Source organism: Equus asinus, chromosome 3 (genome assembly GCF_041296235.1).
Source record: "Equus asinus isolate D_3611 breed Donkey chromosome 3, EquAss-T2T_v2, whole genome shotgun sequence".
NCBI classification, from domain to species: Eukaryota; Metazoa; Chordata; class Mammalia; order Perissodactyla; family Equidae; genus Equus; species Equus asinus.
This window is the reverse complement of record NC_091792.1, coordinates 62,900,765-62,923,412: the sequence shown is the minus strand read 5'-3', so window position 1 is coordinate 62,923,412 and position 22,648 is coordinate 62,900,765. Positions and strand designations below refer to the sequence as shown.

General features: G+C 38.3%; 1 protein-coding gene across 2 annotated transcripts in view; it reads right to left on the bottom strand.

The window, feature by feature from the left end:
* Positions 1-22,648, bottom strand: part of KIF13B (kinesin family member 13B) — a 183,157-nt gene that overhangs the window by 17,353 nt on the left and 143,156 nt on the right. For both annotated transcript variants that reach the window (XM_044766906.2, XM_070505112.1), the window contains exons 36-37: positions 13,182-13,293; positions 7,439-7,572 (exon numbers count right to left, since the gene is read on the bottom strand). In XM_044766906.2, coding sequence (XP_044622841.2) covers positions 7,439-7,572; positions 13,182-13,293 — 246 coding nt within the window. The remainder of the gene's footprint in view (positions 1-7,438; positions 7,573-13,181; positions 13,294-22,648) is intronic.

The window sequence follows — 22,648 nt, the reverse complement described above, 5'->3', positions numbered from 1 at the left end:
CATTAACTCAAGAACAAGTGAACGTAGCCTACTGTATCCAAATATATTTATTATGTATGGTACTAAATGACAGGAAAACATGCTCATATACATTATTATTATTTTTCTTTTGGTGAAGAAGAATGGCCCTCAGCTAACATCTGTGCCAATCTTCCTCTCTTTTATATATGGGACACCACCACAGCATCACTTGATGAGTGGTGTGGCTCCAGGCCAGGGATCTGAACCCACAAGCCCAGGCTGCTGAAGTGGTGCACACCAAACTTAACCACTATGCCACCGGGCTGGCCCTACATTATTTTTTAAAGAACTCGAACAATTAAGCAAAACTGAAGGCTAGCAAACAAAATATAGGTCCTTTTTCTTATTTTAGTTAGTTAGAATGATGAACCCTTAATCAAGACACAAGGACAAGCATTTATATGGTTCCTCCCATCAAGAGATCCCAAGTATGAGTACCCTAAAACAGCATCTTTGTGGCAAGGGAAGAACTAGTTGCTGGTTTGTTTGTTCTCATTTTATATGTGGAAGGATCGCTGACAGGAAAGATGGCGTAACTACACAAGCATCTTTTCAATTAGCACCAGAGATCAGCAGGGTGCTGCTCTCTCCTCAAGGCTTTGTCCATCTACCACCCTGGAAGCTGTGTTGAAATTGGAGAAAACACCCCTGTGGTTGACAAGACAGTCCTAAGCAATGTGCAGGACACTGAGAAGGGGCAGACAGTAAAACAAGGATGGGCGGGAAATGTGACTGTGCTTTTGATGGTGGAAATTAAATCTAAGCGTTAACTCTTTAACTCCCTAGATGAACCAAAGAGGCCATTTGGAATCCCCAAGTTTGAAGTACATAAATAGCTTCATCTGAACACAAATTTCTTGATACATGAAAAAAGCTATTATGCCAAATTAATTCAATCTAACTAATTAGAGAGCAGGAAGTTCTTTCAATTATTTTATGTGCTGTCTGAGAAACACACTTGAATATGAGTACAGATTTCATTAATTGCAGTTCATTATTTTCCAGATTAGTTACTAAACTTGCATCAGAAGGTCAAAGATAGCAATTTTGTCAGCTGCCACCTCTGTCAGTTCAGTATCTCTGCACTTCTGGAACTCAGTCAGAAACTGATTTCAAACAAAAACAAATCTCCATAAAAATGAGAAATATAAGTCTTTATGAATATGTTCAAACGAAAGGACTTTGTAAAATATTAAGAATCATTGTTTTTAAATCTTCAGAATAAACTGCTAACTTCTACCTTACAAGAAAAGATCCACGAATCTTTTCAAATATTGAAATATAATGCAAAAAAAAAAGCATCTTGATCTGAGAACATGCTGATTCCAAAGAATAAGTTAATAAACATTAATCTTTTCACTAGAGTCTCACACCATGGTTATTTGTGTCTCTGCATGAGGGAGGGAACTGAACATTCTTGTTTGAAAATGTCAAGGACACTCTGATTAAAAGTACCTTTTTGATAATAATCATTCCTTCATTACGCAACTTCTGCCTCTCTTCCACTTAATCTAACAATGAAAATATGAGGAATGACTGGTAGAAACAGGACCTATTCCATTCCTTGGTTCTTACTTGGACTATTTTTATATTCTCAAAATCTTCTTATTTTTTAAAAATAGAAGTGACAGAAATCCCAGGGTTTCCTTCCCAAGTACCCTGCTATCGATAAATCACTCTACTCATTCACAGCGGCTACCATTCTCTGCGTTAATTTCATTCTGCCGTCCTGTGCCCTTCATCCACGCGTTAGTGGAGCCACCCTCACACAATGCTTCTGTGCCTCTGGTGTTGGTATCCCTGAATGCTCATACAGTCAGCTCTCTCAGTCATTGTTTGGCCAAGCTATAAATAGCTCCTTTAATCCCTCCTCATAAATCATTCCTGATGTTCTTCTCTGAAATAATTCCAATTGGTCAATGGCTTTCTGGTAGTGACACAACCAGAACCAAGTGCAATAATCTGAGTGTAGGCTAATAAAGCCCTGGAGAGCCCAGGGGCGGTGTCTAGGTAGGTTAGCGTGAGCTCCCTCATTACTGTGACTATTTCAGAAGAGGAGTTTAAGTCTTCAAACAAATCTGGGACAGAAACATAAAAAGAAGGAAGTTTTAACGTCCTTCACTATAGTTATGTGGGAAATGGAGAGAGAAATGGCTTTAAAAATGACGGAAAGAGAAGGCTGGGAGTGAGGCAGAAATAAGAGTGTGCCATCATAGATGGTATGTTTGGTTACCATGCACTGTCTCTGTTGAGCCCCAAACCATTCTGCGATTTTTGTTTTGGTTTTTGTGGTATTTCACATCAAATCTTAGGCAAAGTTACTATCTATTTATTGTCTCTACATCTCACGCAATATTAACATCAATATTTGTCCCTCCCTATAGTGTAGAAATGATCCAGATTCCTTTAGGCATATGCAGTGATTTCTATTTTTGTGGGTTCTATCTTTGATGTTATTCTAAAATCTATAAGTTTTTTAGTCTGATATTGATTAACAACTATTTATAAAGGCCATTGAAATCAGTGTACTAACAAGGCACCAGCAGCAAATAAAAAACAATCAAAATAGGAACCAGTTTCAGGTATTCATGTATTACTTTAGGCTACTGGTAAGTCGTACGATTAGCTTCCTCACACAGAGCTATGGCGGAGCCAGGCCGCCGCAAACAGGGTGGTTTGGGAATACTCATCAGCATGAATTTTGTTTTAAGCTTACTAAACTGGTGATACTGAGGAAAGCCATGGACGTGGTGTCCCTTTATTTCCCTAATGTATCTAACAAAGTCTCCCATGGTCTCTCTCACAGAGAGGGGGAGAAAAGTGGATTGGAGATGGTAGTTACTGAATACGGAGAGCTGAGTGTGTTGATCTGTCACTCTGTGACTTCAGGAATGATCTCTAGTTGCATATGACAGGATCTCTCTTAGGCTCTATAACGTTCAATATTTTGCTTGTGACTCAAATGCAGCCAGACTATGCCCTTAAAAATTCTACAGGTGATAGCTAGAATGAATATATATATTTTTTTCTTTTTTTTTTTTTAAGGAAGATTAGCACTGAGCTAACATCTGCTGCCAATCCTCCTCTTTTTGCTGAGGAAGACTGGCCCTGAGCTAACACCTGTGCCCATCATCCTCTACTTTATACGTAGGATGCCTGCCACAGAATGGCATGACAAGCGGTGCATTAGGTCTGCACCGAGGATTCGAACCAGCAAACTCTGGGCTGCTGAAGTAGAACATGAACTTAACCTCTTTGCCACTCGGGATAATTACTCAAAAAATATCTCGATAACAGTAGCACTATTTTCAAGCACAGGGATTACTGTATCCCTTCTGGGCTCCCCACTTTGAGCAAGATCCTGGTAAGACAACTGAGGGACGACGGAGCATCTACTCTCTGAGATGCAGCTGACTAATCTCTGGCTGCTCCGTCTGGAGAAGGCCTAGGAGGAGACAGAGCCTCCTCCCTCCCTTTAACTCCTGGGTAACAGCAGAGAAAACTCTGAGGCAAAGACTGACCTTTTTCCTGGAGGACACAGAGGTTCCACAAGGAGGGGTAGGATAGATTATCAAAAAAAGAAAGAACCTCAACTTTCAAGCATCAAATCTGATTTCCAAGTGAATGGAATGCCATTATAGTGAAGATTACTATTTAAAAAATTGAGGAACACTAAAGGAGTCTAATCGATACAGCATTGCTCTTGTAGCTGTTATTCTGAAATTCTGTTGGCACTAAAATGCTCTATTTCCAAGGATGAAACACCACTCAGGTGGCAACAATTTAAAGCACATTTAAAGTGGCCCTAGTAAAGGAGACCTCTATATTGATATTGTCATTTAAAATTATAATTTACTTCTCTTCGAGCTTTAGGAAAGATAGTCAGTAAAAATGAGATAGACACAAGCATCTTTGATCAACTAAATCCAAAATGATAAGCTCAAGTTTTTCCTCCCTTTAGGAATAGTTCTTTAGTGGACCTTGCATCAATCTAGGAAAGAAAGTTCATAAATACGTCTCGGTATTTCACATTCCCACTCAGATGTGATTTTCTCTCCTCTAAACTGTAAACATAGTCCTTTATACCACTATATGACACTTGGTACATACAAATTATCTAATACTACAATCTGTATCTAATACTATGATACTATACACATATACACATATGTCAACAGTCAACCAATATACATTTTGTATCAACTATGCCCGTGCCCTCAGGGATTACATTCCAGAGGGGAGAAAATCCATAAACATTAACTTTAACAATGTCTCCCACTGAAAAGATCAAACATGGTAATATAGTGTATTGTATGGTAGAGGCTGTTGTTTTGGTTTGGCTGGTCAAGGCCACTCTAAACTCATTTTCCCGTACAGTGGCCTTTCTTGACCATGGTAGTTGGAGGTCACTCTACTAGAGACCTATTAGCTATGCAAAGACTTTGGGAAAGAGCATTCCAGTAGAAGGAGAGGCAAGTGCAAAAACTCTTGAGATCAAAATGAGCTTCATGTGTCCATGAGATTAAAAAAAAAAGGCGAAGGGGCTGGCCCAGTGGCATAGTGGTTAAGTTTGCACACTCCGCTTGTCAGCCCGGGGTTCATGGGTTCGGATCCTGAGCGTGGACATACACACCACTCATCAAGCCATGTTGTGGTGGCATCCCACATACAAAATAGAGGAAGACTGTTAAGTGATGTTAGCTCAGGGCTGATCTTCCTCACCACTCCCCTCTCTCCCCTCAAAAAAAAAGGCCAAGATGGCTTAGTATGGTGAAGAGAGGAAAACAAAGGGAAATAAAGATTAAAGGGAACCAGATCATACAGCGCACTATAAGCCACAGTAAGGAATTTAATTTTATTCAGTTTCAGTGAGAAGCAGCAACAGGTTACAAGCCATGAACTAATGTAAGGCTTGGGAAGATCACTGGCTACTTTGTAAATGACAGACTTTGTGAGGCAAAAGTGCCTGACACACCCATTGGTAGGCTGCTGCAACAGCCAGGGCGAGACGATGGTGGCATGGATAAGTGATCAGTCATGGAGACGCTAGAAGTCACTGCGTTGGAAGTAGTATCTACAAAATTTTACTGATGGACTATTTGAGAGGTATAAGCAGCCAGGCGGACATTTGTGCTATACACTGAGGTGGGCACGTATTTACGTAAGTATTTTGTGTGTTGGGAGTAAACACACAGGCTTGCAAGCTGGAAACTAACAGTAATGTTCTGGACTTGTAAAATGTGAATGCCTAATTGATATACAAGTGGAAAAGCAGAATGGGTAATTCACTCCACAAGGCCAGAGCTCAGGGGCCAAGTCTGTGCTGTAGAAGGAAATGTGAGCCCTGTCAATGCACAAATAAAGCTACAGATTTACCACGAAGTTACCATGAGATTACCAAGAAAACAGGGCCCAGGATGGAGTTCCGGGGCACCTGAATATTAGCAACCTGATGGAATAAACAGTCCCAGAAAAGGCGCTGGAGAAAGCCTGAGCAGTCAGCAGGAGGAGAGCCAGCACACGCCGCAGCGCTGAAGCCAGAGACAGCGTGTTCAAGCACGACGTCAAGTCATCCGAGGACTGAGATGGTGCCGGCAAGACGCAGCTCCCTGCTGACCTTCGGAGAAGGCCCTTCAGTAGGGTGGGGGTTTTGCGAACCACTCAGAACCTTTCAGTTCCACTACTGGGCATCTCCATTCAGGCCAGTTTTGTGTTTATGAAATATGAAACATTTGGGACCACTTTCTACAATACTTTTGTTCATATATACTCAAAAAAGGTAAACGATGAACAAATATTGCTTAAGATATCTTCAAAATATTTCAAGATTACCTCTCTTAAACTGGACATTATAAATTGCAGTTAACTGCCAATCACTAGATTTCTTTCTAACACATTATTGTTCCTCTCATAGCCACAAGAACCAATCATTTACTGGGAAAACAGTGAACACAATTTCTTATTGTAGTAGGTGATTTGACTTGCTACGTCAAAAACTCAAAGCAGCTTTAAAAGAACAACTATAATTATAGCAGTCTGATTCAGTAACTCCTAATGCCATTCCAATTTCCTTTAACTTATGTAACTCTGTCTTCACCAAATAGTAATTAAAAACTGTGGTTATCAAACTATAATGTGAATAAGAATCACCCTGATACTTAGAAATGTAGATTATAAGGTGTCCCCAGGTGGGGTATGGGTTATGAGGTCACGCTGGTTTTTTTTCAAGTTACCTTTTTTAAAAGCTATCTTGGAATTCTGATAGACAGTGCATGAATCATACTTTGCGAAACAATATAGAAATTTAGAACAGAATAACGTATACAACAACAAACCCTTGGAAAAATCATTTTTACCTACCCCAACCCCTGGCAAGTATTAGACTTACTATTTCTCTCATGGTCACAGAGTTATTTTGATAACTGTCAAGCACCTGTTACGTGCGTAGTTAAATTAAGTTTAAACATTTCTAAAATTTTGATGTTTAATTTTTTCACCCAATATGTGTACATGTATGCTTATGGATATGCTTATATAATTCTGGATTGAAAAAATTATATAATTTTGTAAGGCAGAGCAGGCTCACAAAACTAATATCACCCCTGAATATGCATTCATAAACCTAGAAAATTATTTGAAATAGTTAAGGTCTCAGATAAGGACTCACTTGCGTTTCCGCAACTTGAATGTTTAAGCAAATGTAGAGAAGCTGATGTCAAAAGATCTATTTCAACAACTGAACTTGCACTATATGTGTTTTGAATGAGTATAAATAAACACTCATTTATCATTTCCTGCTGAATTCACACCTACATAAGGCTAGAAGTTGCATTTCTGACAGGCATCCCATTCACCATCACATAAAGCAGTTTCCTGATTTTTTGGAAAACCCTTTAATATTTTCTGTAAAACTTATTCTAAGGCTGGGTAGAGGGTTTTAAGAAAAAGGGGAAATAAGTGATCACTTTTAATATTTTAAGTGAAAGAACAGGTAAACCACAGTAGAGGAAAAAGGATGGGAGGGAAGGACACTAATGATATAAAATTGTTTGAAGTAAGAAATGAAATCAAGAATTAAAAATAGAATTACATTTTCTGTTTGGCAAGACACAAACAACACTAAGTGCACTTCATAAATTTTACCATTGTTGCTCTAAGTGTTATTACCATAAATCACATTAGTAGCGTACTTGGCATTTTTAAAAGCAAAAAGGATTGAGAGTGTCAATAAGTTTAAACAGCTCTGTTATCTGCGAAGAGAGTGGAAGAGAAATTATCACAAGCTTTTACTAGGCCTAAAAGCCCAGTTCTAGCCCCCATCACTGCTATCCCTCTGCCTCCCACTGCACGACACAGAGCATCACTTTGCCACAATCTATGAGAAAAATGCTCATTGCTGCTCTCCCAACGCTTGTACCTGATGTGCGAGGGGAGACAGCTGTTTGCCCCTTTTCTCGTCACGCACAGGGAAGAGAGACTTCAGCAGCTTCGGCATCTGTGGCACAAAGGATTTTACCGGATTCAAGTAGGAGGCCGCCAGGCTACCAAGTCCTGTCAACAATATTGAAAGGAAAAAAGAGAAGACAAAAACAATTACATAGACATTTTCTTTACTGTAAATTTTCCAAACGTCATTTGTAAGCAAATCTAACAATATAAACCAAAAAAGTACCCGTAAAAAAAGTAATATTAGAAAAACATAGTATTATTACAGTTACCCTCACACACAATGGTGTTTCCTTTTCCAATTAAATAGTGACAATTGGGGTACCTCCAGAATGTTCTAATATCCCTTGTTCCTATTAGTATCTGAAGGGTAATCCAACCCCAGTGCCTGTCACTACCTGGTTCAAATACTAACTGCTGTCCTAGAATAAAATGGGGTTTTTCATTTTTAAATCACATAGCCGATGACAAAAGTATAGCTCCCCATCTAGACTTTAAACTCTTCGAAGTCAGAGACTATGTCTTATTTAATTTTAATTTTTCATGCTATTTCCTGAATGAAGATGATGAAACTGAACTTTGAGGAAAAAAATGGTGTTTGAGTTGTTTTTACAAGAAAGAATAAATGCTCTGAACCAACCATGTTCTTACCTGCTCTTAATTACCAAAGGCTGGGAGCAGACATGCAAACAATGCCTATGATATAAGGAGAGTTCTTTACCCTTAGTGAATAAAACTAAATTTTGTTTTTTGAGGAAGATTGGCTCTGAGCTAACATCCATGCCCCTCTTCCCCTATTTTACATGTGGAACTCCTGCCACAGCATGGCTGGATAAGCAGTGCATAAATCCGTGCCTGGGATCCGAACTGGTCAGCCCCTGGCCACTAAAGCTGAGCGCATGAACTTAACTGCTTATGCCACTGGGCCGGCCCCTAAAACTAAATTTTTAGGAAAATCTAATCCAAGTTATAAATGGTAAAACACTGTATCCTCATAACATTTTTAAAAGAACAAGCAAGTCAACTTGAGGACTTTGTATGAGACTGCCTGAAGAGAAGCTCACAACCACCCGCATACCTCTGCTCTACTCCTGAAATGGCTCCAAGTTCCCTGGTAATACAGTTGGTACATGGACCTATACAGGCGTAAGGTTTCTATATTTTACATAAAGTAGTACAATACTAACCTTAAGTAAATTATGAAAAGGTAAGAATATTTTATAATCATAAGAGTAATCACTAAAAAGTAAAGCAAAGAGAAAGCTATAATGCTAAGAGATAAATTAAAACTAAGTTCAAAAAAGCCAAATAATTTACAAGGCAAAAATAGGGAACAGAGAAACAAAAAAAGAGGAGACAAACAGAAAACAAAGTAAGTTTAAGATGAACAGAGAGCCAGAAGATAGAATCATCTAAATGCTGACAAAAAAAATGAGGATCAATCTAGAGTTCTACATGCAGTTAAACTAACATTCCAGAGTGAGGGTGACCCCTCATTAAATAAAGATCTAGCCAATAATCATCCAAAGGCTGCACATATCACAAAAGGAGAAACAAGCAGACACGATGCATCTCCGAGGGAGGTACACAGAACTACCCATTCCTTTATCCCACCCCTACCGCTCCCTGGAATTAGCCTGAACCTCATCAAGGCTACAGCGCTAACTACCAATTTACAGGAAATACAGGGACAGAGAATCACGTTAAACAACCTCATGGGGACATAACCAGCAAAAATAAGAACATACAGAGTCTACTGTACAAACACCTGGTCGCTTCAACAAATACAAGGCAATGGAGAAAAGACATAAAGAGGAGCACAGAGATTAAACAGACTTAAGACACAATCAACTAAGCACAATGTATGAACCTTACTTGGATTTCCACTCAACTAAAATACGTTTTTGATCTAATTGGGAAAATCTAAACACTGACTAGATGTTTGATGATATTTAGGAATTATTTTAATTTTTCTTAGGAGTGAAATGTTATTGTGGGTATTGCTTTACAGATACCTGTACAAATATTTACAGATGAAGTAATATCTGAGATTTGCTTCAAAATAATCATCAAAGGGTGTGGAGAAGTAATAGGAGTATAGACAAATAAGACTGGTGCAGAACTGATCATCTTGAAATCAGGAGGGGGTACGTGAGGGCACCTCATGTTATTCTTTCTACTTTTGTACACTTGATATTTTCCATAGCAAAAAGATTCTTCAAAATGAGAGCAAAGTAAAAACTTCAGCATATAAAAGAAATAAAGAGTTTGTCACTAAAAAACAACTGTTAAAAGCATTAATGATGGATATAATTCAGTAAAAAAGAAACTCAAGTCAGTAGAATGGAGCAGGGTGCAAGGAGCAATGATGAGGAAAGCAAAGTGGTAAATATATAAATCAAGTAAGCACTGATTATAACTCAAAAAAAAAGAAATTTACAGAATTTTAAAACAAGGTGGTACTGTATGACCCAGTAATTTCACTCCTAGGTACTTACTCAAGAGAAACGTTCACAAAAGGCCTTATACAAAAACAAGTTTTATTCATAGTGGCCAAAAACTGGAAACAAACCAAATGTCCATAAACAGGAGAACTAATTAAAAATTGGGACAAATTCAACTGTGAAATATTTCTCAGCAATAAAAAAGAATAAACTTCTGATGCATGCCACAGCATGGATAACTTGAACAGACACGCTAAGCAAAAGAGGCCAAACACAAACGGTACACATTGTATGATTCCACCTATATGAAACTGAACAGACAGAACAGGCAAAACTAATCTGAAATCAGAATACTGGCTGACTGTGGGGAGGAACTGGAGCCATATAAATTTTCTATTTCTTGACTGGGGGGTAAGTTATATGGGTAAATATGGTTGTCAAAACTTATTAAATATGACGCATAGTCAAGAAAAAAGCAGCCAATAGAAACAGACCCAAGTACAATGGTGAAACCCAAGCAAGATAAACACTAAGAAAACTATACCTAAGTACATCATCATTCAACTATAAAAAATTTTAAAAAAGGAAAAATTTTGAAAGCAAATCAAGTCAACAAAGACAGATTCCATGTGGGGAAGTGACACGAATGAAGGCTACATCCTCCTCAGAAAAGAGTGAGTCTGAAAGACAGTGTACCATCTTTGAAGTGCTGAAAGAAACTATCAATCAAAACTCTCCATCTAGTGAAAACACCCTTTAAAAAAAAGGGAGAAATAAAGAGGGCAACTCTCAAAAGGGGAGAGCATTCTTCTCGAGGAGAAAAGCACAATAAGAAATAATATAGGATATTCTTTGGGCTAAAGAAAAACAATATTGGATGAATATCAGATCTTCTGGAAGGGTTGAAGAGTGCCATAAATAATAAATATGAAGAAAAATATAAAAGATTATCTATAGTCTCTTAATTTCCTTGAAAGACAAATGGCTGTTTTAAACAAAAAGAATAACATTGTAAAATGGGGTCATAACATCTGTAAAAGTAAAAGATATACGGGCCAGCCTGGTGGCACAACGGCTAAGTGCGCACATTCCACTTGGGTGGCCTGGGGTTCACCGGTTCAGATCCCAGGTGCGGACATGGCGCTGCTTGGCAAGCCACGCTGTGGCAGGCGTCCCACATATAAAGTAGAGGAAAATGGGCACAGATGTTAGCTCAGGGCCAGTCTTCCTCAGCAAAAAGAGGATTGGCAGCAGATATTAGCTCAGGGCTAATCTTCCTCAAAAACAAAAAAAGTAAAAAGTAAAAAAAAAAGATACAATGACAATACAAAATAAGGGCGAGGGTGGGGGAGACAGGTAAATGGAATTACACTGTTGCTAGGTTCTTATAACGTATGCATGGAAAGTGATATATTAATTCTAAGTAGACTATGATAAGTTAAGGATACATACTAGAATCCTTAAGCAAAGACTTTAATAAACAAATAAATACAGGTATACCGAAAAGCCAAAAGAGAAAATAAAACCAAATGCTAAAAAATATTTTTCAATTAACCCAAAAGAAGGTAAAAAAGAAGTTACAGTGAAAAAAAATAAGAAAGCCAAACAGAAACCAATAGCAACAGAGCAGACATCACAACATTAGATGTAAAAGAACTAAACATGCCAATTAAAAGGCAGAAACTGTCAGACTAGAGTGAAAAAAAAAAGCTAGACCTAACCATATGCTGTCTACCTACAAGACAATCACTTTTAATTTAAAGACAAATATAGGCTAAAATTTAAAAGACTGAGAAAAAGATACCCCAAGCAAACAATAAGCAAAAGAAAGTTGATGCAGCTATATTAATATCAAGCAAGACAGATTTGAAACTAAGAGCATTACCAAAGTCATAAAGGGACATTTCTTACGGAGAAATATCACTTCATCAGGAAAACAGGACAATCCTAAATGTGTATATACCTAGTAACAGTCTTAAATGAACGACATAAAAACTGATATAACTAAAGAGAAAATAGGCGATTTTCACAATCATATTTGGAGATCCAATGCCCTCTCTCAGTGATTGATAGAACAAACGGAAAAAACACAAACAGCAAGGATACAGAAGATTTGAACAAGGGTATCAACCACCTGACTTAACTGATACATACAGAACTGTATGCCCCAAACAGAAGAGACCTTCTTTTCAAGTGCGCATAGAATGTTCACCAAGATAGAATATAGTCTCAAAAAGTTTCAAAAGATTGAAATGTTAAGGTCTGTTCTCTGATCATAATGAAATTAACAAATCAGTAAGAAGAAGATTCCCCCAAATATATGAAAATGAATTAACATGCTACCCAATAACCCATGAGTCAAAGAAGAAATCAGAGAGAAATCAGAAAATATTGTGAATAGAATGATAATGAAAGCACAACAGGTCAAAATTTGTGAAATGCAGAAAGAAATAACAGAAATCAATGAAACAGAAAAAAAACCAAATGTTGGTTCTGTGGGAAGACTAAGAAAACTGATAAAGCTGTCTCAAAAGTACTCAAGAAAAACAGAAAGAAAACAAAAATTAGCTATATCAGAATAGAAAGAAGGAATATCACAACAGATCCTATAAACATTAAAAGGGCAATAAGGAAACATTGTAACATGATGAAAATTAACAATTTAGATGAAATAGAACATTTTCTGAAAAACATAACCTATGAAAACTGACTCATAAGGAAATACAAAAAAGTTAAATAATCCTATATTAAAGAAATTGAAGTCACAATTCAAAATCTTCCCATAGAGACAATTCCAGGCCCAGACAGTGTCACTGGTGAATCCTGTAAAATATTTATGGAAGAAGTAATACCATGCTTACATAAACTGTTTCAGAAAAAAAAACGATGAGGAAATACGTCCCAAGTCATTTTATGAGGCCAACAAAATCATGATACCAAAACCCAACAAAGACATCATGATGAGAAAAGTACAGATTATTCATCGCAAGAACACCGACACAAAAATCCTTACCAAAATAACAGCAAATGCAAACAAGCAAAGATAAAGGATAACACACCATGAGCAAGTGGTATTTACCACAGGAATGTAAGATAAATTTAACATTCAAACACCAGTGTTACTCAACGTGTTAAGACAAGAAAGAGAAAGACTCAGGTGGGCATTAACTAGTAGGATAGTGATTACCTGGTAGGAAATTCTGATTTCAACTATTTCTGGAAGATGCTGAAATTTCATGACAGTGATTGACGAATGAAGATATAACTTACCTGGGTCAGGAGAATGGTTATTTTGGGGAGAAACAGGGAGGGATGGGGCAACTGGAGCTACTCCTCTGGAAACTGAAGCTTGTGATACATCCTGTTGACTTTCCCACCGGCCCTATTACAGACAAAATCAGTAACTTCGATTCACATCAATCAACAAAAAAATCTAAACATACTTAAGAAAAAACTGTTAATACATTCCTAAAGCTTTATTACCTTTATAGGACATGGTAAATTTGATTACTTAAGGAATTTTCCTCTTGTACTTTCCATCTTCTTTATAGTATTAATTTCCCTAATAATACCTCACATTTGCCTATCCCCTCCAGTTTAGAAGTTACAGTCACCTCACTTCCATCCTAACATTCTTTTTACTATACATCATGTTGCTTCCCACAAAATTTGGATATATTAAGACATTTCTTTTGAAATCCTCCCCTACACTCTGCTTCTCGGGCTGTTTCTGCTTTTCTGCCGCAAGATGTACTTTTTGACTTCATATTCTCAACTGAAACCCAGGAACAACTCTAACATCATCGAGCATCTCTTCTCTCCTCTCCAGGAGTGCATCTTTCCATCCATTCACACATTCTCATGAAAGTAAAAATTCTAGAACGGTAAATTACCAAGCCTCTCATTTTTAATAGAGGCTAAAGATAAGTTCCAGTTAAGCCCAAATCATCAAGTAATTACAAGTTCCCAATAATGGAAGTCTCTAAATGAACAAGTCTTACTGTACTCTCAACTTATTTTGTAAATTCCCATTAAAAAGATTTCATTGGATAATACAAGAACAATTCCAGTCAGCTGATAGATTGAATTGCCATTCTAAAGCTTGTGGTGAGGCATAAATATGGTGACAACATCAAGGCACTTTCAACATCAGTCCCATCTAAGAAAGAAATAAACCCCACAAAATGTTACAAGTACAAAAACCGATAATGGAGATGAGATGCAAATTTTTTAAATGCTTTTAGCTCCCTTTTGATCCTCTGATAATCACTCTGACTTCTTTTTCACTAGAGTTAAATAATGGTATTTTATACTAGTTTAAGCCAGTGTTCCACGGACGAGCAACCCGAACAATTAACTCGAGTTTTCATTAAGCGCCTGCAAAGCGAGTCCTTCACTTCTCCTGCGGATGGACTGAGGAGGGAAGGCCTCTTAGGTTTCAGATACGTATTGGAAACATATCTGCTTTTAGCAGCAACCTAAGTACTGATCATAAAATCAATAAGCCCTAAGTGATCTGGATCCTGTTCACCTTAGAGAACACTGCTTTTCCCTAGGAACTCTCCCAGCACTTGACGTTTAAAACAATGCTATGATGTTTAGCATTAGGAAGCGAGGAAACAAAACAGACATGAAGAGATGATGAGGGAAACCATGCACTCTGAAATACTTCACCGTAGGAAGATTTGTGTTACTATGAATCACACGCTGATTGACATACTTTAATGTTTCGTTAATGTTTTTTGCATTACATGTAATTGCCTGTCTGGGAAGCTGCAGCATTGTGTACTCTGAGACATCACAATCAGGTGGCCGAACACAAAGGTCAACATTCTTCGGAGCCTCTCAGAGGAAGAAAAGCCTCGTGCTTGGTTCACCAAGTTAAGCTCATGCAAGCTTGTTTTGAAGACAACTCCCCTAACTTGAGGTAAATCTATTTTCACGTTTTAGATTTTTCTTCATTGTTTGGCAGCTGACACAGTGGCACTATGTCCCTTAGGAAAACTAAGTAGCCAATTTGGAGTCAGCACCTTGGCTGTTTGGTGTATAATGGTCCAATGACAAATAATCTAGATGTCACATCTTCCCCAAGGCACAGTCGGGGCTCCGCTAGCTTCCCAGAGAATTTTTCCCAGCTGGCTATCACACACACCATGTTACTACCAAAACAGAATGGAAGCAATAACTGTTACTCTCTCATATATTCAAATATCTCACGTGGGAACATTTGAAAGGACGAAAGTTCTCACATACCACCTTAGCCATACTGCTAGCCCTATCAGATAATAAAAAATGGAGACACATTGACTTCATCCATCTACCTCGAGCACCATCTTAACCTTGAGGAATCTCATACGCGAACTGTTCCCAGGTCTCACCAACCAGAGACAGGAACACAGAGTATCTCAAATCGCTCTGGGATAGAATGGGCTCTGCTTCAGAGGGAACAACAAATTTGGATGTTAAACCGGGTGCAACACTCCTCCTCCTCTTTCTGACACCCACAGATCTCTGGGAAACACTCCACTGAAATCACTCACTACATTCTTTTCTCCTGCAATACATGTCCATTCTCTCTTGCCAGAAACAAAACCTGTGGTTCAGGGTCTAGCTACACACTGCCCCGCAGGGACAAGGTAATTAGTGTCTTTCTAATAAATTTTATATGCTTGACTCAGCTGTTCCAGAGTTATTCTCCCTTTACTGAAATTTTGGGGAAGAAACACAGAATGCATCCCAGGTAAAAGTACCTCAGAGGGAGATGAATTCAGGACAATGAAGAAAAACGACTTGGCCAGACTCTGCATCTTTCTGGTCTCTTAGGAGCTCAGCTCTCAAAGTGAAAGAACGTGCTTTTTTTTAAAAACTTTTACCACAGTAATCCCCACCACCTGGAATCTAAAAAGATCAATGTGTAATCTGTTTCTAACACTCTGCATTGTCTATCAAACTTCAGCATCAGCCAAGAGGAGGAGATACAAGAGGGAAAGCTCCAGCTTCATTTTGGATCCCTAAACTAGCTTCATACTTATTAGGGGCTATTTGTGCTAAGAGACTGAATTCAAAGAAATAAAATCCTATCTGAGATACCAATTATTCTTAGTGAGCACCAGGCTTCAAGGCAAACGGAACAGAGAAAAACACAGGAAGCTCTGGGTTGCCCTGAGAACGTGGTTTGGTTCCTCTCGTGCACCTTCAGTATTCCTGTTACAGCTCTTCTGCCAGACACAAATTCTTTGGGTTTTCCAAAAAGAGGTCTGTTTTTGATCAGGAAAGTGACAAAGAGGTAAACAAAGAGAAGTGCCAGTGACATTCCAGGTCCAAAGGTGGCTCCTAATGCAACTAAAGAAGAAGTGACTCATATCTGGCACCAGCCTGCACCAGTGCCACACTCAACAACTGCAGTGTTCAGGAAAGTGATGTAGTCAAAACACACAATTCAGTTTTGTTAAGTGAATATTCATTTAGGCTTTCTGTTACTTTTAATTACATCAAAAACTCCTATCAGAAGATGACAAACATACTATCTTACCAACTTATTAAAAAATATAATTCTATATAAAAGGCTTTAGAAATACCCAATATTTTTATGTTGACAGTGTTCCTTGCATTGCAAAAGATCTCAATGCACAGCCAATTTTCAGATGGAAAAACACAATCTACTGAAATTAATTCTGCACCTAAATATGAATCCATCTTCATAAACTGGTCATAAAAAGTTTGCTACATTTTCATTGTGTCTATAAAAAAATTTCCTTACAATAATGATAAAATATCCAGTAACAGTAAATAGCAACATCACTGCGATTAGGGATATTTTATATTTTTAATTGAAAAGCTTATCAAGAGTGACTTCTTTTAGGCCCTAAGGTGAATTTAAAAGTTGGGAGTAATTAATCAAATTCAATTTATCTTTTTAAGATTAATTAATTCATCAATTCAATCTTGGTGGAGCTCAGCAAAACGATTCCAACTTTAATATGTAGCGAGCATCAATAAATAAGAGCATGCAAAATATGGCTGGCCGAATTCCAGGTGTTACAGGCCAAACTGTGAGACTGTTTCAGGGCCTTACCACTTCCCCTCCCCTCCCCGAGAGCCCTAACCCTATCAAACTCTCTGGTCCTGCCTCCCTGCCACACCTTTTAGTGTCACTTTGCTCCCAACTGACTAATCTTTGCCATGATATTAACTAAAAATTAGGAGGGAAAGGGAGACTCGAATCTACTCTGTGGCCTCTCACTGCTTCTAAACATTGTTTCAACTAAGCGGATTGCTCCACTATTACACAGGGGAGGCACAGCACGTCACATGCTGATTGTGCAATCCAGCTCAGAGGGGCAGACGCACAGATTAACGGAACAGAGAACCCAGAAATAGGCCCACACAAGTGTGCAAGGTAGATGGAACTAATGTAACTGTAATTTTCAATTATTTTAAAACACATTTTATAGCATTTTAAGCATCATCAAATCCAGGTTAAAATTATATTTCTGACTTGACTTTCTTGTATATTAAATACTTTCATGTAAAAAACTAAGATGGTCCTGCTGAGTTCTGTGGTGTCAAGGGAGTGCCAAAGCACTTCTGCTGTTTTCTTTGCTCCTCTCCTTTCCCAGGCTTGAGAAAAGAACCTTACAGGTTCTCAAACACTTATCTGTATTATTCGCTTAATACGAATTAATTCCTTGCATTCCAGAGCCTTCTAAATTCACTAAGATGCGTTAATTCCCGGTCTCTTTTGACAGATACTTTTACAGTCTTCCCAGGTACATTTGAAAGGAATGATATACTGACTACCGGTGTTATTTTTACAAAAGGGTAAGAGCCAAAAAATTAGTACAGTGTCAAATTTAGTCATCTTATAAAAACTACATTTAAAAAGGCATCTTATCTCAAGGTAAAAGCAAGCATGATAAGTTTTAGATAGTAGGATAGTACTTGTATCCCACTCATTAGGAAAACCTAATGGATTAATTACCTCTCCCTGGGTCTCTGAAAACTGAAGAATGCAGGAAGTCTCCAAAAGAAAAGAAAAAAATAACATGAGTCTTTCTGATTTCCAAAACAATTTCTTCAGTAATTTCTCCTTAAGGACTTTGTGTGCAAACTGTTACAGATAAAGCAACTGGAGACCTTCTCAAACTGCTACATACAAGAGAACAAGAACTTCTAGCTACTTAGAAAAACAAAGAACAAAATTTTTAAATTTTAATTTAATTTTTTAAATAGGTAATTTATTCACAGGATCCAAAACCCAAATAGTATAAAAAGGCACACAACACAGTGAGACGTTTCCTACCACTACCTCTCCCTGCTCAGCTCCCCACACACTCCCACCATCTCACCAGGCAGATAAGTAATGGCATCAGCTTCTCATATATCCTTACAGGGTTTCTTATGCATGTGTAAGCAAACCTATAAAGAGCCACACCCGCTTCTCTCTTCTCCCCTCCTTTTATAGTACAAAAGGTAGCACACAGTTCTGCATTTCCTTTTTTTTTTTTTTTTTTGCACTGAGGAAGATTAGCCCTGAGCTAACATCTGTTGCCAATCTTCCTCTTTTTTAATAACTTGAAGAAGATTAGTCCTGAGCTAACAACATCTGTGCCAATCTTCCTCCACTTTATATTTGGGTTGCTGGCACAGCATGGCTGACAAATGGTGTAGGTCCATGCCTGGGATCTGAACCCATGAACCCAGGCCACCAAGTGGAGTGCATCAAATTTAACCAATACACCATGGGGCCAGGCCCTGCACTTCATTTTTAATCACTAAGTATATCCTGGTGATCTTTCCACATTAGTACCAGGAAGGGTTCCCATTACTTTTAAAGCTGCACAGTATCCCATTTATTTGGTATGTGTGCACACACGTGTGTGGTAAATGTTCTTAACCAGACCAAACCAACAGACATTTAGTTTGTTTCCAATCTCCTGCCATTATAAACAGTGTCCCAGTGGGCATCCTTGTACACATGTCAGTTCACACGTACATAAGCAGTGCCACTGTGTAAAGGGGGTTAATAGGATTTGGATAATTAGTATGTTAATTAGTTTAAACACTACCCAATCCTGAGGAATTCTATTACAGGGGGCGCTAATAACACATTTTAAATTCAAGACAATGCCATATTTGAATGTTTTTCACTGTTTCATTTAAAAGGTCACAGGGAGAACCTCTGTTCCTTGCTGCTATTGGTGGTGGTGGGGGGGGGGGGTTCTTCCATTACTAAGAAAATATAATTTTAAGAATGTTTATTTTCCCTAAAAATCTTTTAGGATGCTCTGCTTTGGATGATACAACTACTGAGGGGACCCTTTTCTGAAAACAGAGGAGCCGCTCTGTACTCCCTACTAATGTGAGCCTGGACTCAAATCCTCTTTGCACAGTATTCTTTTTGCTTTGTTTTTTAGCATCACAGTTATAATCTTCCATTACCTGAATTTCCTTACTCATTAAACAGGTCCATCCATAAAAATCTGTCTTAGAACAGTTTTCCTCTACCTTTCTTCTAAAGAAAAGCAAAAGGTCTCTAATATTGATATGTGGACATTCATTTAACATGCTGATCGGGACACAAGCAAGAAGTCAAGTGACGCCCACGGTGATGGTGACGAGACGCTGACTAAAGCCCAGCTATACCTGGTGACCTTTCAGGGCCCACGGGTGTCAAGAGTTCATAAGAAGATAAAATGACAGGTCCATGGCTGAATGGGGAGCAAAGTTAGTAATGGCAGGCTGGCACCTTCTGTTTTCCCCTACAAAACTTCCACTGTTTGTTGGGGGGTGGGGACTGCTGTGGTTGGGGAGGGGCGTGGGAAGACAAATTTTGAGGAAGATTGCAAACTGCTGCAATGGGAGAAAAGGGTATTTAACTTTTCTGAGGTATATGACAGCAACTCAAAATACACACAGAAACAAAGTGGAGAGACCCACATCCTTCTTGCTGTGATGGCCCCATGACATCAGTAAAATCTGAGAGGGTGGAAATCAGACTTTCCTCATCTTTGCTAAGATACCCAGGGACCCCAAGAAATCAAGATGACTAAAAAAGGGGAGGTTCTGGCAGAGTAGCAAAAATGCATAATGTTTTATTTATTTATTTAATATGACATATCCTGCTAACTTCTCCCCAAGCCTCCAGTGAAATTGCCCTGGGAAAGGTCTTCAATAAGCTCTTTACTGTCACATCCAAAATAGCCCTCATCTTTCAGTCTCTGAAGCATCTGGAAGGAGTCCTTCTTCAAACACCTTTCTCTCCCAGTTTCCAAGCTACTCTCCCTCCCAGGTCTTCTCTCCTTTCTGAGGACGCCTTCTCAGTCACTTTGGCCAGCTTCTCCTTCCGCACTTGCCCCAAAGTATTATCATCATGCCCTCACAGCTTTGCCTTCATGATCCAGTCCCTCACACTGTTTGAACTATGCTCTGAGCTCCGAAATCTGTCTTCAGCCCAGGCTTCCAGATTCTTGAACTGGCACAGATATCTTATGTCAAAAACCAAACCAAGTCATTTTCTTGCAGAGACCTGCCCTCCTACAGTTCACCTCTCTATAAAGTCATCCAGAAACCCTAATGTCACCCTAGTCTCCTCCGGCTCAACCTCATTCTTCACGTCCACAGAGTTCTAGAGATTCTATGTCCTTAATATATCTTCAATCTCTTCCTCCCCCTCCCCACTGCTGAATCTTCTTACCTACCTGATCTCTCTATCCTCTGATTAAAAGTTTTTTCACACTTTTATAATGATAACTGTATACATTTGTACTGTATACATTGATCTAATGTAATTTTACAGACCACAGCCAGGAACACACGCGGGGTTTAGATGGACTGTAAAGAAACTTTCTAACTTGAATTTAACCGTCTTACTGCCCTGTTACTCCTTCGGTGATACCCAACTCCCCCATTACTCTTTGGGTCATAACAACAGAACTTCTAAAATAAGGCCCCATTTTCTGGGTCCTATCCCACAATACGCCCTCCACCTTACTCATGCTGCATGTACTGTCATGAACACAGCAAGTTTTTTCATCCCTCCAGCTTTTGCTCATGCTGTGGCTTCACCTCCTTCCCTGCCTTGAGTGGACATATCGTCTTTCAGCATGAAGCGTATGGTAGGTTATCGCCTCTCTGCAGCCTCTCTTGATCCCTGGACAATGCCTCTGAAAGTGCCCAGTCCCTCCTTAGGGCTCCTGCTCTACCAGTCACACTTCTATTAGAGCACCCATGTTCCTTGATTCTACTTATTTTCTGTAGGTGAAGCACAATCATTTTCTTTCACGTAGAAACTATTATTTTCTATGTTTTCTCCATTTAAACATAAGGAAACAGGAGGGAGATAGAAAAGCTGAAGAAATTTTGGCCACTTCCTTCAAGGAACTTACAATCTAATTGAGAATTTGGGTTAGACGTATTTCCAAAAAAACACAGAAAGTCATGATTTTTTAAATTAATATATTCTCCTTAAAATATTTCATTTATTTACATTTAAAAATAATGACACAATCAATTTTCAAAAAATTCTGCTTCGTTCAGGTAATCGCAACCTATGCTATGCTTATCAAGAGCTACTCAAACCTATCACGGGGCCAGTGCAAAGCCTTAGCCCACTTGCAGAGACATGGTAGGCGATCAGTAAATCGATGCGCTGGAAAGCAATTTACAAGTCTATAGACATTGATCGGCAGGTAGATAGACATATACAGATAAATAGCTACATCTCTCATCTTTAAGATCTAGGTTACTAATAGTTTGCCTGAAATAATACAGATATTTATACATACATGTATACACACACACACATATATATATATATATATATATATCTGTATTATTTCAGGCAAACTACTAATAACCTGATCTTAAAAGTGAGTCTAATTATTCATCAACTTCACTGTTCTTTTTCTTAAATATTTATAAGGAAAATTTCAAACATATGCAAAAATAGAGTATAGAATACTTAACAATAAAGAGTAGTATAATGAATCCCACTCAGCTTTAATAATTATCATTAAGTAGCCAATCTTCTTTTATCTGTACCCCTAACTCCTCCCCCTGGATTATTTTGAAACAACTCCCCGATAGCAGACCATTTTACACGACACCATTCACTTTTAACCTCCTTAAGGGTTAGGATAGCAAGATACACACCATGTTGCCCACAGCTGACAGGACCAACCTCTGACCAGGTTCCTCAAAAAACATCAGGCACAAAACTTTGATACATGACATCTAGTTACAACAGTTTTGAGCACGATCCCTTTAAGTAAATAATAATGAATTATCTATGCTTAAAACATTGTTACATTGGCGAAATCAATATTAACAAGTAAATAAATTCCAGCTAACAAAACTTCTGTTCCCTTATTTTTCTTTCTTTTAACAAATGATATTAACTTCTTATTCCTCATACATTTCAATCATTATGTCAATATTTTACCACTAAAAATCTGATTCAAAGTTCCTTTTCTGACACAAACAGGAAGAATGTTTTAAACAGAAAAATGAACTTTAGCAACAAAATTGGTTTTTAATCCCTACAAAGTAGAGTAATAAGCAGTTCTAGTAAATCTTCTTCTAACTGGAAAGAAACAAACTCCAAACACTTTCCAATAAATTTCCCATGGCACAGCAGAGGAGGAGAAATTCTGGCATGCCAAACCAGCATGCGATATCTGAGCGGAGGAAAGCTGAACGGGAAATGGGTCTGAGACTGACAGAAGATAGTTACGAAC